At 32.7% G+C, this 20098-nt stretch overlaps 1 protein-coding gene across 3 annotated transcripts in view; it reads left to right on the top strand.

The window, feature by feature from the left end:
• Ccser1 (coiled-coil serine rich protein 1) overlaps positions 1–20098 on the top strand; it is a 1227237-nt gene that overhangs the window by 644330 nt on the left and 562809 nt on the right. The window contains exon 10 of one of the 3 annotated variants that reach the window (XM_046459067.2): positions 1682–12615. The exons of the other annotated variants lie outside the window; for them this stretch is intronic. Within the exon in view, the coding sequence (XP_046315023.1) occupies positions 1682–1741 (60 nt within the window). The 3' untranslated portion in view covers positions 1742–12615. Of the gene's footprint in view, positions 1–1681; positions 12616–20098 lie in introns of those variants that run through there. 3 annotated transcript variants of the gene reach the window in all.

The raw sequence follows: 20098 nt of genomic DNA, 5'->3' as shown, positions 1-20098 counted from the left end.
ATTTATTCAAATTGCATGTGTACAACAGACACTGAATAATAGGCATCACCTTAATGTTTATGTAGTCTTTTATCTTTTAAATAATTTTTATTTTGTAGGTCTTTGTATTTTAAAAATAGAATGTGTTTGGTTTTCAAATACACACCTACCTCTGTGTGTAACATGTGGTTATGGTCCTGAGTATATCATCCCTTCGTCATTTATAGTCACAAAAAATATGGTCCAGGAACTGATAGTATAGAAGTGAACAACAGACACGCAAATTACCTGTTTACAAAAGCCTCTTATTATGGTGAATAAAGACAAGCAATGAAAAAAAAAAAGAAACTAAAAAAGAACTGTAAACAGTGATAAGGACCATTAAGACAGAAAGCAAGAAGGTGAGATTATGAGCAACAAGGGAGAACAGAAGGGGCTAGAAAAGCTCAGGAATACCTTTCTAAGGATCTTGCACTTGAGATAGAGCTGCAGTTCACATAACCACAAAGAGCATCTTGACAACAGAAATCAGATCACCAAGAATGATGGCCTTCCAGTAGTGCCTGGTGCTTTAGGGCTTCCTCACATTGGTTTTAGTTTGTCTTCTTACTTACAGGTCTATTTCAATCTATACAGCACTATACATAAACCTGTAAATAAATGAACACAAGTACACAACATCATGTTATGCTTGTAATTAAACTCACACACATACGAAATTTCTCAGGAAGCTTTAAAAGACAAACCACATTCCTCTAACCAGCATGCATGACTGCTAGAATACTGCCCTTTACTATTTATGTGATTTTATCTCTTTCTCTTTTCAAACAAAACTGCTTCCACCTAAACTGCTTCAGTAAAGACTGCTATTCTTTGTTTCAGTTGTTTAGACTTTATTTTTGAACCGTTTTATCTCTTTATCAACTTTCAGTCATATTTGACCTACCTTCTTACATTTACCAGACATATGTATTTTTATCTTTTTAAAATATTGACATGTCTTATATTTTGACAACCTACTGCTACATAGGATGATTCATCTTTTCCTATATTCACTTATATTTCTCCAACAAAAATTGCACATTCCATGCAAGTGGGCAGCATACTATTCACTTCTTAGATATTGTATTTCTTTTCATACGTATTACCTTTCAAAGTGGAATTCTTTTTAAAAATAGAGTGAATTATTTTGAATTGTTTTAATTACCTGTTACAGTTTTGATGAAGTTCAGTGATTTAAGGATCATAATAATAATTGCTGCAGAATAAAAAAAAATTTCTTGGAGTTTTGTATTTAGGACTTTGAATGGTAACAGTATTTTACAGAAATATCAGGAGAGCCTTGTGAGATTTACCTATTATTTTATTTTCTTGAAGTTTTCTATTTGAGGAATGCATTAAGAGTTGAGTGAAATTGTTATTTTTGAACCTACATACAAAGCCAAAGAAATAAAATATTGCTTATTTTCTTCTGTTTTCCATATTATGTTTTGTAGTAAAATATATTTAATTAGAAGTTGGGAGTTTGTAAACATTATTAATATATTCTTTACAAATATTAATAATAATTTTTACTAGAAAAATCATTAACAATGGTTTTATGTTGGTCTGTTTTTATTTAAATGTTTTAAATCTTCATTTAAAATTTCATTTCATTTTATTAATTTATCATTCATTTCTTTTTTGTTTTCTTCTTTTCAAGGCCCTGTGGAATCCTACATGCACTGAAGTTTTATTTAAACCAGTACATATTTCAACCTAGGCTAAATCATTATTTGACCACAAGAAATGCATTACTAATCTGTGACATTAAACAATGAGTAAAATGAATTTTTCTATTATTCTATATGTTAACTGTTTCTCAGAATATGTGATACAAAAATGTTTTCATTCCAGATACTTTATACTTTTTGTATTTGTAAATAATCACACAAACTTTTGATGAAGAGTCAACTAATATTTGTCTGTTTTATTCCTATTCTATTTTAAAAACAAAAATATACTTTTATATAGAAATTACTTCTCTATGCAAATATTCTAAAATGTAATATTCCACTTGGCAGTAAATGTTGTTACTCAACCTTCTCATCCATATCATTTGTCTCTCTGGTGATAGTTTTCATTTTTTTCATCATGTATTCTATGAAGAGTAGATTAGTTTGAAAACATTGCCTTAGTTTCTCCCATCTTAGTGGGAAAATTCCTACTGAATAACTAATTTATCTGAAACCTCTTTTCTCTTGTGTTAATATAAAAATAGTGTTTTCAAATGGAATATGTATTGAAGAGTCTTAACTATAGTATATATTAAAAAAAAAGAAATCCTACTCATAACCTTATAGAGTTGAAGAAATGCTTATTGGCTACTGACCTCACACTGAAAGATGTTTCTTTAATGTGTCATAAAAGGGTTTCTGTATCCTGAACTTGGTATTGCTCCCCAATTTCTTTTGTTTCCTGTTTACTGCCTTTCTATAATAGCTCATTTTAGTTATCAAACAGCCAGGTGGCTACAAGGCACTTCTGAATGACTCACTGTTGTGGGAACTGTGCAGGACAATAGGAGAGCCAAAGAGCTCAGGACAGGACAGCACATTTTCTATTTCACATACAAGCCATGAAATAGCCATGGTTAATGATGGTAACATTCAGAAATACACAATTTATTGAATTATTTGAGTTATTATGTAACATATAATATGAATAATCAGATGCTGGGCATAAACCATGCTATTAAATAAAACTATAAATGTATTTATTTATACTGCCACATGATATGTGCTTTTGTTGATTTCACCCCTTAAAGCATCCTTTTAGAATCCAAGATACAAAAACATTTTTTATTTCTCCAATTGTTTTCATAGTTTATTATTTTTATCTCATTTTTAATTGTCTTATTTTGAGTATGACATTTTTTTTAGTGCAGATAATGCAAAAACTCCATCATCTTAAGTAAAACATTTGCCAGATAAAGATGTTGATTAATTTCAATGGTCAATAGTCTTTTGAAGAAGAAAGAATACAAATATGATATTTTGACTAGGCTACAGAGATAAAAACATATTTGCAAGAGGAGTAAGTCAAGAATGCTATTTTCACAAAAACAAGGTAGCATAAACTGTCATACATAAACTGTCATACAGACTAAATAAGCCAACTACCTCAGAGGTACAATTTCAAGACTGCTTTTTAATACCAGTAAACTATTTTATGCTGCTGTTTTGGACTCAATCTCTCTATATACCTCTTTTTCACTGTCTCCCTCTCTCCCTTTCTTCCTTTTGGAATCAATGCTGAATGTACATCAGTGAGAATGCTTATGGGTCAGTGATTTCAATTTCTAGGGGAAATATTCTCAACTTTTCTTGCAATGTTTATTATATAATTATTGTAATATAACTATGCATTTTTTCCATTAAATATTACAATGTTGTTTTGCAAGTTTTGTGTCATTACAGAAAATATGGATAAAACCAGGGATTCATGATTGTTGCTACTATTTCTAGAAAAGTTGTAAGAGTTGTTATTATTATAACAAAACAGGTTAATTATTTTAGAAAGGAGAGGAGAGAAATGAGGATATATCTGAGGGTTTTGTAGGTAGTGCGTCATCTGTATTTATTGATCAAAGGAAACATTACGCTTTATGATTATGCCTGCATTTTCATCCAAAATGCTCTCACTGTCAATAAATCAAAGTAAAAGATTAGGCAACTTGACTTTCCAAATAAAGAAACAACTTTAAAAAGGTATAGTGCCCTTTTCAAGTTCACATGACTTTTCCAACAAGAGAAAGCCATAGATTGTCCAGATCAAAAGTCAGGGTTTTGTTTTGTTTTCTTGATTTCAATGCCAATGACTACAGAATGCAGTTGAAAGTATGTATTGGTTATGTATGCACATATGTATTATTATGTGTTATATATTATTAAAGGTTAAATTTCTTTGAAATGTTCTTTATGGACTATGGAAAGTTGCAATGATAAACATTTATCATGTGAATGATATCTGCTGTGCCAAACTAAGGTCTTTATTATATGTATTAAGGAGATTATTTTATAATATAATAGGGGAATTATTTATTCAAATAGAGAAGGAATTAAGGAAAGCCATGGACACAATTTCTAGTAAGTTTAATAATCATTAACATATTTTATCATTATTTTAACTCATTCTGAATATTTAGTCATGTCTTTAAATATAAACTTATTTAATGTTGTTACCATATTTTTAAATGTAGGTACTTAAAATTTTCATTTAGGTTCATGACATATAGCTATGTTTTAAGTTTTAAGTGAGACTCTAATATATGTTATATATATGTGTGTGTGTGTGTGCATAATTTTATTATGACATGTAGTCTTACTTGCTGAAGTTTTCAAAATTACTAATTTTCCTTAATTACCTAATTGGATTTTGTGTTAAATATTTATGTGCAAAACAAAATAGTTTTCTTTCCATGTTTAACTTAAAACCAGAGGCAGGCATCTCCAGATTTAACATAGGAATGCTTTTTACATTGTATTTTATTCTTATTTCTCCTTATTTGATTCTCCAAATGAAACCCCATCAAATTTTAATTTCTCATATAAAAATTCTCAAAAAGGGCTATATCTCACTTGATGCTCTTTTTGGTAACAGTAAATGTCAATGTGATATGTTGGCACCTTAAAAAACAAAACAGTAACACTAGCTTACATTTTCAAGCATATGTTAATTTCATTTGATATATTTAGTTAAAATAAGCCCAAATGTCAGTGAATAGATTGATGTGTTTCCTCCATTCAAAAGAATCATTCTTCATACTAATGAGCATTAGAATGTCATATATGTTCCAAATGACATGTTGTATATCTTGATTTATATAATGGAGAAGAATAAAACAGGCTGTAAAATGGAGAAAGGAAGAAAAATATAAGCATCATTTTAATTCTATCCTTTATTATCTTCTCTTACCTCTATTTTTTAAAAGCTTATCTCCATCTATTTTATGGTTTGCTGCATGTGGATGCACATTACAAAAAGTCAATCAACAGAGGCCCAAAGGATAATAAGATATTTTATGATGACTGTTTTTACTATCTGAAAACTGTTTGTATCTTTAATTTGTAAACATCATGGTCAGTCTGTATATATACAAACACACACACACACACACACACACACACAAAATGAGAATTTTCTCATGTTAAAGTTGTCTTTGTAAAAAAGGAACTTGATTAGGAGGAGCACAGGTGTAGGAAGCATAGGCAGTCTTAGAGAAAAGAAAGGGCAAGTTTCATGACTCTGGGAAAAACGATGGCAAGTGAATGCTAATTTGATTCTGATGGAGGAAAACATTAGTAATGGCAAGGGTAAAACAATGCTGCCTATAAGTCACTCTAAGATTTAGTTTGGTTTTTTAAAGTTTCCATGTTTTTGAAAATATGACTCCAAAGATGAAGGATTCCATTACTCCTATATGGAAAATAGCTGCTAGTTTAATTTTCATGAGCAGTCTGAAAGACATGTGTACTAATAAATTTTGAATGTAAATGTTGGGGAGAGTGAATAAATGTCATACCTTCATACTCAGGCTCTTTCTAGCACTTTCTTCTTAATAAGGCTGACAAGATTTCTGATCTGAAAAAAACTGCTGTTTAACTCTTTCATAACAAATAACCTTATGTGGAAATAAATGTTAATTTCTTTACCATGGTTTAGTTATTTCTTAAGAAATTAATATTTTAATGTAGATTTCTGATTTAATTTCTATTTCTAGTAAAAATTTTTATGAAACTTTATTTTGTGATTTATGTTCTTAAAAAATCTCTATAACTGATTGCCTTTTGGTTATAGCTACATTAATTCTAAAGAGAGGATACTGAAAATTGCCTAGACTCTTAAAAACTGTACTGTCAATTTCAAAAATACATTTTCAGCATGAGTCAAACTTTATATATGCATAGACATAACTATATATAACTGTTCCAATATTTTGTTATCTGATTATAAGCTTTAGAAAGCAAATTTTTTTAAAAAATTAAAATATTTTAAAAGTGAAAAGCATCTAACAGAATGCTGTGTAAACATTGGGAAAGTATTGTTGGTATTTAATGAAAAAAATATTGAATACAGATGAGCTAAAATAGAGTATTGGATTGTCAAATTAGATTCACACAAATCAAAGACCTTACCTCATGTCAAGCTCTACTGAGCATCTCAAAGGTTCTGGGGATTAAGAAGCTCAGAAAACAAGGATCCCTCTATGCTGAGCATACACCTCTCTTCCAGAGTAACAGGTCAGATCTCCAAAAGAGTTTTTGTGAGCTTACATCACATAGCAGAAGGTGTTTCATGTGAAACATCTGTATTTTATGTCCTACCTTCTAACATTTTTCAGGGAGACATGCTCATTAAGCCATACAGCCTAAATCATTTCCTCAAAATAGCTCTTCACTGCTATTAAAATTTCTATATGTAATTCCAGGGGCTCTGGAAGCTGAGGCAGGAGGATTGCAGCCAGCCTCATAAACTTAGCAAGGCCCTAAGCAACTCGGTGAGACCCTGTCTCTAAATAAAACATTAAAAAAAAGGACTGGGGATATCTTAGTACTAGGTAAAAGCACCCTGGTACAAAACATAAAAATAAATAAACAAAAAAATAAAAATGAATGAAGGAAAGAGAAAGATCAAATGTTATAACTCTTTCCTTGCCACCTGCTCCATTTCTGCCATTCTCTCAGCAATGTTATTCCTCTAGAATGGAATGGCAAACCTAGTGTCCCAGGTTGTTCATTGCTCTTTCATTGTAAGAAACATATTTTTCAGATAAACATTATCTGATCTACACTGCAATTCTTTTTTCTCTCCTGTGTTTTGAATGCTTCAAAACAGTTTGAAGCAAGAGTCAAAAGATTGCTTTTCTTGATGATTATCTTTTTAATTTCTTTTTATTTTTCACTGATTTCTAACTTTCTGCAGTTACAATTTCTGAAGAATAAAAATTAAGTGATTCATTTGGGTAAATTGCAAAAAAGTAAAATAATAAATTACATCAATAGAAGAGGCAGTTGTATGTATCTTATTTAAAAATAAATTTTAAAAATATTTTCCCTTTTGCTATCTATACAAAATTATTCTTACTAGAGTAATAATCCACTCTGGTAATTGGAATAGACTGTATTCCTTCTTTATGACGTTTCTTTCTTTCAGTTATATAATATATATTATTGTATATTTTATTGAGTTTAAAATGCCTGCCTCAAAATATTTCAGATATATTTTTACCTAATGAGTTATAAAATCTTTGTTCTATTTCCTTTTCTTCTACTTGTTATGTATCAAAAGTATGGTAGAATAATTCCCATAAAAAAAACACATATAAGAAAATCTGAATCCGATATTTGCAGCCTGATTTATCTCTGTTGCTGTTCCACAAACAGGCTATGTTATTTCTACTCTCAAGTCTACATGCCTTTAATCACTTTAGGTTCTTAACCCATAGTGCTCTTTCTTTGCTCAGCTTATGGGTATGAGGAGAAAAACCAAGGTCCATATGTCTCCTCCCCAACATATTCTATCTCTGAATCATTCTGCAGTGTAATAATGGCTAACATTTTTGACTCCCATTGTCAGATAGTGTTCTAAAAGCTTTGCATATTTTGAATATTTTAATCCTCATAAAAGCCTGTGAGGTAGCTGCTACTCTGAATACCCTTTTGCAAGCAAAGGAAACTGAAATGCAAAATAAATGACCTGCCCAAAATTACACTGCTAATGTTGTTATTATCACACATTCTGTTGAATTGGGGAGATATCACATATACATCATCCAAGGGTAAGTTACTTTTCAAAAAATAAATTACTAAAATTCTAACTTGATTTTGATAGTTATGAGTAATGATTAAGTAACATTTAAACATGAGCAAATGCAAAAGATCATAGTTCTTCTGGGTGGAGAGAATAGAGGCTAATATTTACTGAGTGCTGCTACATGCTTAAAGCACTAAGTGCTTTCTATGTGTTAACTTGTATAATCATAAATACTACAACAACATTTCAAGACAAATCCTATTGTTATTTTCATTCCACAGTTGAACTATTTCAGGCACAGAAAAGTGAGGTAAAATTTCCACACTGATGTCCAACAAGTCATTTCAGAACTAGCATGTGAATCCAAGCAGCATTCCATATTTACATCCTTTACCCTGTACTCTATGCCTACCTCCCCAGATATAACAATAAAATATCTACACAAATCAGTGTAGGCCAGGTTATGCTGCAGAAAAAAACAATTCCCAAATAATATTAGTGACGTTTGACATCAAATATTTTTTTCTTGCTTATGCTATGTAACTGTTGCTAGCTGATGAGCAAGACTCTTCCATATTCCCTCACTCTAAAACTCAGACTGATGTGGTAGTATTCATCTTTTATGTTGGAGTCTCTGGGAGAGAGAATGCCACATATTATCTTACAATTCCACAGGTGACACATTATTCTCATATTTCCTTAGTGAAAACAAAAGCAAGTTATATGGCCATAGGCCATAGCTCACTAAATTCAGGAACAAGGAGGTAAAAACTAAATATATTTCCAGAAGAGGGAAAATTTAATATAAATGGAAAAGTACTGATGTCAACTACTCCATCTTTTTTCAGTAATATGATTTGAATTAAAAATTCAAAAATTATCACTTGGTACATATAGTACATTACTGATATAAAAATCCTTTGATTCCATCATTGTTTTTTGGGAAAAATCAAAAATTTTAACTTATAAACAAATACTCTTCTTAAAATATTATGCGTACATAAAGTTAACTCTACTTTTGATGTATGATGTAAGCATGTTACTTAGAACATTTTTTACAGATTATGTTTCAGTTGCTCACCCAGATTTACAAATATTTCTACTTTTTGATTGCTTATACTCAACAGACCATCTATTGAGTTGTACAGAATTTAGTAGTATTACCATGGTCCTATTCCAACTTATTGTATTTTAAAATAAATGATCATACTACATGATATGTTATCTAAGCATCATTATTATGCTTGCCAGAATAATTCACAGTAACAATGCTATTCCAGCAAACTTTTTTAGTTATTTACCTTCTAACAACCTTATCATTAAGCAAAATTTTCCTCTGCAAATATCTCAAGACTTCAAGTGCCAAGTAGCTCATGAACAAAAATGACTTTCTTGTTCCCAAGCTATATGCTTTATTAGATCCAAAATAATTTGCATCAACTGAGAGAAATAGTTATGATTTTTTCTTCCTAAATAATTTAATATAAAAGACTTCCCACATTACCTCCTAAATCATGTATTACATTTTTGACCTTTATGATATAAACATACTGAAACCTTCAATTCCTGCCTTACAGGATTTACATTTTTACTTAATGAGAAAATTTTCTATTGGAATTTTAATTCTTATTTATTTATTTTTGTGGTAATGAGGACTGAACCCAAGGGTCCTCTACCACTAAGCTGTATCCCCAGAATTTTTTTATTTTTTGAGACAGGATCTTGCTAAGCTGCTGAGGATGTTTTAGTCAGCATTTTCACTGCTGTGACTAAATGATCTGACCAGAATAATTTTAGGGAATAAAAGTTTATTTGAGGGCTCACAGTTTCAGGAGTCTCCATTCATAGAACGCCTGGAGATGAAGCTGAAGATCATGGCGGAAGAGTGAGGCAGAGGGAGGCTGCTCACATGATGATCAGTAAGCAGAGAGAGAGACTCTACTTTCCAGACACAAAATATATACCCCATAGTCATGCCCCACAATGAACCATGTTCTTCAGCCACACCCCATCTGCCTCCAGTTTCCATTCAGTTATTTCCATGAGGGATTAATTCACTGATTAGGTTAAGGCTGCAGTCCAATAATTTCTCCTCCAAACCTTCTTGCATTGTCTCACATGTGAGCTTTTGGGGGATACCTCACATCCAAAACATAACAGAAAGTCTCACTAAGTTCCTGAGGTCAGCCTTGAACTTGAGTTCCTCCTGTCTCAGCCTTCTGAGTACCTGAGATTACATTAAGAATTAAAATTTCACCAGGCAGGTTGGAGCATGCCTGGCAGAATTTTAATTCTTAAAAAACATCTTTTAGCATGCCTTTTTTCATGTTTAATGTAAAGTGGAATCTGTGTATTATTTGCTTCCGATTTGGTGATTCCTACTAGACTAATTAATTCAACTATTTTCACTGTAAGTAAAATAAATAGTTAAATATTCTGAATGAAGATGTGGTTAGCATCACCCTAAAGTTTATTCATTTTACTCTACCTTGCATGTGTGTGTCTATATATCCATACACTATATGGATAAAATTGGTGTTCTCATTTTTTGATTCATTTTTTTTCAACTTCATGTTCAAATATAGAAAACAATTGTGTCAAATGGGATAAAGACATTAATCAGATTGTTAGAAATACACATTTTAAATTGTTGTCAATATTTTGTTTCTATTTATACTTCTTTATGTCACACAGGGTGAAATAAAGATTCACAAATACAAGAAATATTATGAGCCTATGTGTTATCACAGTTTCAAATCTTGTCATTTGAATTTTAAAATAAATCCACCAATTAAAAGAATATTAATTCCTACCATTTGGCAATAATTAACATGTAAAGTCTTAAAATATAGATTCTGGCATCCTTAAGTATTTATGCATTATAAAAAATAGACAAAATAAGCAGAGGATATTAGGTTCAGTGTAATTTGACTTCTCAACAAACCTTTGTTGAGAAATTCTCAGATTCACATTATATTTTTTTGTGGTGCTGGGAATTGAACCCAGGGCCTTATACATGTGAGGCAAGCACTCTACCAACTAAGCTATATCCCCAGTCCCAAGATATTCACTCTTAACAGGTAAAGTATTAGATCCTAAACTATGAACCATAGGTTAGGTATTAGATCCTATGAACTATAGGTTAGGATCTAATACCTAACCTATGAACCATATGATACCACTTAACAACTAATCACTATGTGTAACAATATATATATAGATATAATCCATGTTGATGGTATAACAAAACACATCCAAGGTGGTAATTTCAAGAATATAAATATTTTCACACAATTTGAGACCACCTTTCTGCTTACTGATTTTCAGGATTATTATACATTTGTATAGAGGAAAAGAAGAGATGAAAACATACTAAGTACCTCTTAGGTATCACAGTCACACTTCCTGTTTTTCAATAAGCTCTGTTTACTTTTTCTATTTTCGTTTATTGACTTTCTTATGAAAGGACAAATTTGATATCTGTATATGTGAGCGATCATGCTTTATAGCAACCCAATTTATTATTTCAGTTCCATCAAATATTTGAGTATTATTTCAAATTTAAGGAGAAAAATGAGTATACAATATAAAAGGATGGCACAAAAACATTTAAACTAAATATTTAATTCAAAAGAATTTCATAAATTTAGACAAGTAAAATATATTGACTTTAAAAATATAATACAATATGTTCTAAATAGTGGGCTTGGTATGGTAATGGTTTCTACTGTCATCACAGTGGACCAGGGGCAGCATTATGTAAGCATTCAATTACTTGAAAGATCTACAGCTACATGTTTTGTTCACATGTGCTATTTAGAGCAGTAAAAAAGTGTCCTGTCTTTCTTGTCTTCACTCAATACAATACAAATTGAGTAACTGTTATATGCCAGGTAGTTACTGGGCATTCACAATAAACATAATAACTATTATTCCCCCTCTGTGGCATTTATGTCTCATTTAATATACATAACAACTCTAAGAGGCAGACCCTATTCTTGTTGCCGCTGTGTAGATGAAAATATGGGGGTTAGAAAGGATCAAGAACTTGCCTGATGTCATAGTAACTACTAAGAGTGACTCATGTTAATCTCACAACAGAGAACAAGCCTTCATCATCACATCATTCTCCTCCACCAGATACAGTGATAGGAGAGGTGGGATTACCTATATGTAAAATATGCAAAAAAGGAATGATGCTCTGGGGCTGGGGTTGTGGCTCAGCGGTAGAGTACTCTCCTAGCATGTGTGAGGCCCTGGGTTTCATCCTCAGCACCAGATATAAATAAATAATTGTGTCCAACTACAACTAAAAAATAAATATAAAAAAAAGGAATGGGCTGGGGCTATAGCTCAGTGGTAGAATGCCTGACTTGCATGTGTGAGGCACTGGGTTCGTTCCTCAGCACCACATAAAAAATGGAAAAATAAAGATATTGTGTCCATCTACAAATAAAAAAAAATATTTTTTTTAAAAAAGGAATGATTCTCCTGTTATAGGGCCTTGCATAAGGGGATGAAGATGTGTGACTGGTTAATACTAAGTCCTTGACCCAAACTACTTCTGAAATCCCACAAAAAATGATATGTTAATAGGAGAAAGTAAAAGCTACCTGGATAACATTTTGGTGATTGTATTATAGATTGATGTCTGTAGAGAATGAATGAGTTGAATTTCGTTTTATCCTATTGTTTCTACATTTCTGAACTATCACACTGAAATCTTTTAAATTTCAATTTTTCTTCCATGAAACTAACTGAACTCAATGGAAACTGAAATGTATTTTTATTACTGTCTACATCTGCTGTTGAAGAAACAAATAAACAAAGGACAAAACTATATAGTGCTGTATTTGAATATCAACTAATCATCAAATATAGAAAATCTTTAAAAAAAAAAAAAACATGATGAATTAGCACAACTCTAGCCATTGGATTCAGAAACGTACAAAAGAAGTCATCTCTGTTTTCTATACAAGCTGTTTGTAGAAGTGTAGAGCCAAGAGGCTTATATTTAAAGTCCCTTAACAAGCATACATGGTAATTAAAATCAGCAAGGTTTCATCCTGCATAGTCTGGTTATCTTGGAAATGAAGATAACCAATGTTAGCTGACTCCAGGGTACTCTTGAAAGCAATACGACTGCAGGGTGGAGTCTGTATTTGTTTATTCTTCATGTAATTTAAACAATTGGCATGATACTTTTGTGTTCTCTTATGCCCTACACTTTATGCAACTATATGATACATTTCCAAATTTCAGAAAAGATTAACAAGAGATCTCTTGTTAGTGATTTTCACTCAGTAACTATTGATTGGGCTCTATGTGCCAAGATAGGAACTTTTTAAAGCAGAATTAATGAGAGTATTAACATAATCATTTTACTCAGGATTGGCAAAAATTAAGAAGATAAATAAATTTTATATCACTAATCAACCCTGGACTATGATTTCTCAAAAACATTGAAATCATAAATTCTTACAGCTTCCTACCTCATGTCCAAGGGTTGATGAGCCAATGTCTCATTTGTCCGTGGTCCCAACTTTACGTATTTAGCAAAGTATAGATGAAAATGACAACACAGCTTTAACACACAGCTTTGAGTCTTGCACTCCATGAAGGGGTTATGAGACTTACTTTTAAATGAATTACTCCAACTGAAGAATTTTTTAAAGAATTCCTTTGAGAATAGAAGTCTTTGGGCCAAAAAAAAAAAAAGGAAAAAAAGAATGCTATGAAGGATATCACCCCTTGTTCAATAGAGAATGTTTCAAAAAGTGGGGAAATATTTTGTCAATTGCCTTTCTTTCATAAAAATGTTTCATGAGACAGAAAGTATTGAAAGTGTAGATAAATATTCTATCAAAGTTTCCATAAATTCCACTACTTGCAGCATATTCTGTAGAAGAATCACAAGGTTTTGTTAGAAGTTCAATGTAATTAAAAAATATATAAGCAATGTATTTTGTAAATATGTTGAGGAGATGTTATAAAAAAACTGCATTTTATCAACTCCTGGTATTTCAAGCAAATAGAAACAAGATTTGATATTTAGCTTCCCAGAAAGACACATTTAAAGACATTCAGTGAGTATTTATAATTGTAATTTATTCTAAAACTTTGAAATTGTTAATCTGTTTTTTTTATTATTGTAAGGAAGAAGGACATATTGATATGATCATTTTACTTGAACCCTAAGTCCTCTAGACATAGTAGTCTACTTTTCTAAATAGGAATTTTCTGAATGTTAGTCTCTCTCTGTCTCTCTCCCTCTCTCTCTCTCTTACACACACACACACACACACACACAGAGCCTTTTTTTCTCACACTGCTATCATGAGAAGGGTTAAAAACACTCTGAATTGTCAGTTTGGTGTAGAATATTATTTTAAAAAATCACTTTAAACTTAAATCAGTGTTATGGTTGGATATGAGGTATCCCCTGAAAACTCATGTGTGAGACGATGATGTTCAGAGTTGAACTGATTAGATTATGAGAACTGTATCAGCATTAGTCAATTAATTCTGTGGATGGAATAATAATTTGAATGGATTACTTGGTGGTGAATGTAGACAGGTGAGTGTGGTTAGAGGAAATGGGAGACTGCAGGAGTGCCTTAGGTGCCTTTTGCCCCTGGATCCTCCTGCCAGGAGCTGAGAAGCTTTCCTCTACCGCAACCATCTGCCATGATCTTCTGCCTCACCCCTGGCCTAGAACAATATAGTCAGCCAATCATGGACTGAACTTCTGAAGCCAGGAGTCAAAAATAACGTTTTACTCCTCTAAGTTTTTCTTGTCAGCTATTTTGGTCACAGTGAAAAAAAAGTTGACTATATATCACATTACAAGAAAATTCGCTGGCAAAGGATTTTTTTTTTTTTTTTTTTTTTGTGGAGGCGTAACTCAACAGAGATGAAGGCAATTTCTTTTTATTGATTTAGCATGAAAATATTTAAAATGTAGCCAAGCCAATGCAGGAGAAGAAAATACTAAAGTCAAACTCTAAAAGAGTAGAAGTAGCAAAAATAGGGAACCCATGTTAATTATTTTTATTAGCATTTTTATAGCCGTGATACTCAATATAAGAGTTTTTCCCCTGAAGGAAGACTTGGCAATGTCTGAAGATATTTTTGAATGTCACAACTTGGGAGATGCTACTGGTGTTTAGTGGGGAGAGACCAGATATGTTACTTAATATTCCACATGCACAACACAACTGTTCACACCCCAACATGTTAATAGTGCCATAGTAAAGAAACTCTGGTCTTGATGGTAGTTTTTAGTAATGCTTAAGTCTTTACTGCTAATAAGTGTTTTATAATACTTTTCAGGAAAATAACAGAGGGACTTGTTTACTATCTCATAGCATTGCGTTTAGCCTGGGAACATATTGCCATGTTTTAAATACTCATTTCTCTAGTTCCCTTCCTACAGCTGACCTAGAATGAGTCTCTGTTACTCAAGGTGGTAGCCTGTCATTTTCTCCAAGTTACCCGTGAACAGTTCTATTCTCAGTCCATCACTTTTCAGTGACAAGGTTGAATCAAGGTATCTGAGGAAATACATTTTATTTATAGACTGTTTTTACATGTGCTTCTACCCACGCCAATTAGGCTCTAGAAGATGATATAACACTACTGTGTCTTGGGAACACCACTCAGACCCACACTGACAGAAATCTAATAATGATCTTGAGTTACAATATTTTCTAAGTTCTAAATTTAAGCAACACAGAAGTCATCTAAATAGCTGCTATTTTAATATTTTCCCTCTTTTATCTTATTCCACAACATATTTAAACATTATTTTTCTATACAAAGGTTTTGTATGTAACTTTTTGTGATATATATATATATATATATATATATATATATATATATAGACAGCCATATGTGTGTTTGTTTGCAATTTTATCATCTAGTTAGATTTTGTTGTTATAGTTAAGAAACAAAATGAAATGACTAAAGATATTTGTAATAAAGTTTTTATATAAGCCAGAAAATTACAATATTGGAAACCAAGTTTTTCATCTTAAAAAAATAAAGGAAGATATTTTTCAACTTAAAATTAAGAAAGCAATTCTCATTAAAGAAGCATTTCAATATTTGTCATCTTAATGAATATTTTGTTGAAATAAAATATTTTATCACAGAATGGAATTTTTCTTACTAGCAATATTAATTTAGTAGATAATCATTGATCATTTACTATTGGCAAGGCATTGCATAAATTGTCCTTCATGAAATATTTCAGAATATACTATTTTATTTTATTTTTCCTCCTTTCATATCTCTCCCCAATACACTTCCTCTACTTTACTGTTCTCTCTTCTATTTTTGAGATTTTCTTCTACTGCCTATTTCCCCTCTTATCTCTCTTTAGCTTTCACAATATATGACCCTTGATTAAAATAATAGTTAAATAAATGTTAAAGTAGGGGGGAGATTATATTTAAAATAACCTATATTCATTTTGGTACATAAAAAGGCACATACATTCACATATGTATTTAACACAGTTATATATAAATTTTCATAGGTTTATGTATATATGTACCTTTAAATACAGATACTAATGAACTTACAGTGAGGTTAAATCCTGATAAACCCAACATGGATTAACTGTATTTTTTCAATCTGCCCAGTCTACAGATGGCTATAGTTTAGCAACTTAGTTTACAGTAGGGCATTGGCAGTCCACCACAGGGCTTGTGGCTGACTGGGAGCTGCACCTCTCTGTAACAGCCCAGCATTGTAAGAAAGTTTAATTCCACAATCCACTAACCCAAGAAAAGATTACATGTCAAAAATTGAAGGCCTGTTTTCTAGAAGCACTGCCTTCACCAACATTGTAAAATCAAAACATTATAAGTAGATTCATTGTTAGTTGAGGACAGGTTGTATGTCTATTCTTTACAGATAAATGCATACATGTATATAAAGAATTTTGTATTGACTCACATTTATTTCTCCTGTGGTGAATAATTCAATATACAGTATAGGTTTCAGTGAGTTATTTATACTTATAAGCCTTCAGATAAACAACAGGTTTTATAAAAAATAATCTCTTATATTGTAAATCCATACAACTTTTCCAGTAGTCTCTAGTAATAAAAGAAAAATTTAAAGCTTAGTAGAGTTGTCATAAGAGAAGATGTTCTTAAATTTGTATTTAATTATACTCTGTGATGCTTCCCAGAAAAATAGATATATCCTTTATAATTTTAGCCAATTTGATAAATGCTTGTTAATTTTTATTGATAAATACTTCCACTAAGTCATAATTTCTGCAACATTCCCCTTTAGAGAATATTTTAGAGGCCTCATTTGAAATTGTATTGTTTTTATAACATTTTACTTATTATTCACTTACTTAATATGTGACTACATAAAATAATATTGTTATATTGCATTTTCCACATAAGATCTAGCTTTCATGCATCAGTGGAAAGATTCCATACAACTAACAAAATGTTTATGTATTTCTTTTAGAACCGTATTTTATTATAAGAACATTTTAGTAGTAAACGTTTTGATCAGATTGAATTTTGAGAATAAACTAGCTAATTATATAGTTTAGTTTTATTTACATTTAAATTATAGTTTGCTCAATATCTCTCTTTCATATTCTATGAAAGATGATGTTGGTGTATCACAGGAAGAAGAATTCTTCATGTAGTTCTCATCCCAAGTCTCTGATAAAGCTGGTCATGTAAGTTTAGTATCATGCCCTGATTGGCTCATACAGACAGTGTTCTCCACTTAGTGTGGGACCCAGGGAAACATGGGCTGAATGACATAAAGAGGCAGAAGTAGTCTCAATCTCTATGTGAACACTTCTGTGAAAAGTGACAACTATTATATCATAATGGCTTTGAAATGTGTTCTTACATGGAGAGGTCAAAGGGTTCATTAATTAAAAGGTAAAGATTACTGAGTGGTAAAATGGTTGACATGATTAAAACTATTACTTTACAGAGTTGAACAGTGACTAAAGTAATGTTATCATTCAGAATAACACTTTTCTGAAGACAGGAGCACCTTCTTTGCTAAAATGCAAGCGCAAGCACGCGCAAGCACACACACAAACACTCTCTCTCTCTCTCTCTCTCTCCCTCCCTCCCTCCCTCTCTCTCTTTCTTTCTCTTCGTCTCCCACTCACTGAGGTGGGGTGACTTCCAGTAACCTCCAGACCACTGTGAGGGAAACACCTTTTTAGTTTGATCCAGCTACTCTCATGCCATTTGGCTACTGCCACATTGGCTTTTTTTTTTCTCCCTATGTGCCAAACATATAGCCTTGGGGCTTTTGTTCCTTCTGCCAAGAACTATTTTCCACCAGATACTTTTCCTGTACCTCACATTTTAGAGCATTTTTTGACCTAAAAATGATTATAAATATCTATCAATCAGCCATTTCCTATTTTTGATACTGGTCTTGGAAATCAAGATAGGGTTCTATTTACCCCAGTGTTGAAGATTAGACACCTGAGAAATGCCAAGGCAAGCATAGAAAACAAGTTTTATTTAAGAGATACAACAGAGATAGTAGACTCTTCCAGAGGAGCCAGAACCCAGAGCTGGTGCCCAAGGGAAGGGAGAGTGTCTTGCCCCTTTACAGATCACAGGTTTACTTTCCTCCCCCAACCCTCCACTCCTCTTCCTATTTTGACTACAAGACCAAAAGGAAGAAAAAAGCTGCCCAGAGGAGGGTACTCATTAGCAACTCCTTATGTTGGGAGGAGTGCATTCTTCAGGTAACCTTGAAAGGAAGGGGAGTGTTCTAGAGGTATTAGCATTCCATTTCCTTTTCTTTGAATTAGCTCCACCTTTTCAGAACACTTGTTTATTATCTACACTGACTATCTGTCCTTTGCTCCTGTCTCACTTTTCTTCTTTGTTTAATATTTCTCCTCAGCATCTGCCGCAGTCTAATGTACTGCTGTAAGGGTAAAAGAAATTGAAGTTAAAGCGTAAAAGTTAAAGGGTAAAAGACCGGGTGTTGTAAAAGTTTCTAAGCTGCAAGGTCTGAGTTAGCTGTTAAGACAATGCTTAGAACCGCCCAGTAAACATTTCCCCTGATTGTCTGGTTGTTTAATAACTGAAGGGGTCTGTGTGGTTGCATGCAGGCATTGCAGGGCCTGGACCAATCAGTTTAAATGTAACCCCCTCCTTAGGAATGACCTATCACTCCAGCCTGACCTGTTCCCGCCAATGAATGAACTAATCAGGTTTAGGAGTTGTTGTTCAATTTTCCCGCACCTAATGATGATTTGTTCTGATGTATGCAAAGCCCTCCACCCTCCCCAAAAAGTGTACTTAAGCAGTGCTCAGCCCCTGCTCGGGGCTCTGGGCTGCTTTCCCTTCTTGAGTGGGCACGGAGCCCCAGCATGCTGGTTCAATAAATCCCCCTTATGCCAATTGCATGAGTGGTCACTTGGTGGTCTCTTTCTCCGACGTTTCGCGGGACCCTTACATTGCTATCATACATGTTTATTCCATTTCCCTATTTGAATATAAAGTCAAGGAAGGCAGGAATGTCAATCATTTTTTTTAATTGCTGTAACTTGTATCTAGAAGTAGATGGTCACACACAGAAAGACGCTCAACATATGTCCTATGAATAAAAGATGCAGAGGCCTACAACATACAAGGCCTATGTCACTTCTCAAGAGTGGCAACACCTGTGTTAGTTTTAATCACTGTACAAGATCTGAAAAATCACTCCTAATATTGAAAGGATACTCGCAGAGTCCATGCAAAGTCCAAAGACCACACCACACACAGGAATCTCACACAAGAGATTTATTATCAGTATCACAAGGCAAACTAACAAGCCTCCAAGGAGAGGAGCAGTGTGTCAGCTCTCACAGAGCAACCTTATAGCCTGCAAGAGGAATTTCATAAGTTGCTTAGGAGTTGTGTCATAAACTGGGGTGGGGTTGCTCATAAACTGTTTAGGAGTTTATGCTGGGGTGGGGTTTGGAACTTAAGCAGCATTGTCTTAGAATCAAAACATTGGAGCCTCTAGATAAAATGGCTCCCAAACTAAAATATTGATCTGATGCCAATATTGATCTGATGCCAATAAATATAATCTGTAATCAGCAGACAAGTATTAGCTCACAGAATAAGGCAAACTGACTAAAAGAAATTAAACAGTGTAGATAGCCTGCAAATTTAAGTCACATTAAATCTAAGTCCCAATAGTGACACTCTCTCAAGGTGCTGCCCAACCTTCACATCGTGATGCACATAGATAATGATAACTCCTAACAGCCCACTGCAGTGAAAAGATAAAGCTGGTTGTGGAGAGGATACTACCC

Source organism: Marmota monax, unplaced genomic scaffold, assembly GCF_021218885.2.
Source record: "Marmota monax isolate L192 unplaced genomic scaffold, Marmota_monax_Labrador192_F-V1.1 WCK01_AAM20220418_F8-fsc00002, whole genome shotgun sequence".
In the NCBI taxonomy this organism is placed as follows: domain Eukaryota; kingdom Metazoa; phylum Chordata; class Mammalia; order Rodentia; family Sciuridae; genus Marmota; species Marmota monax.
Note: the sequence above shows the minus strand (reverse complement) of the source record. Positions and strands in the feature narration are given on the sequence as shown.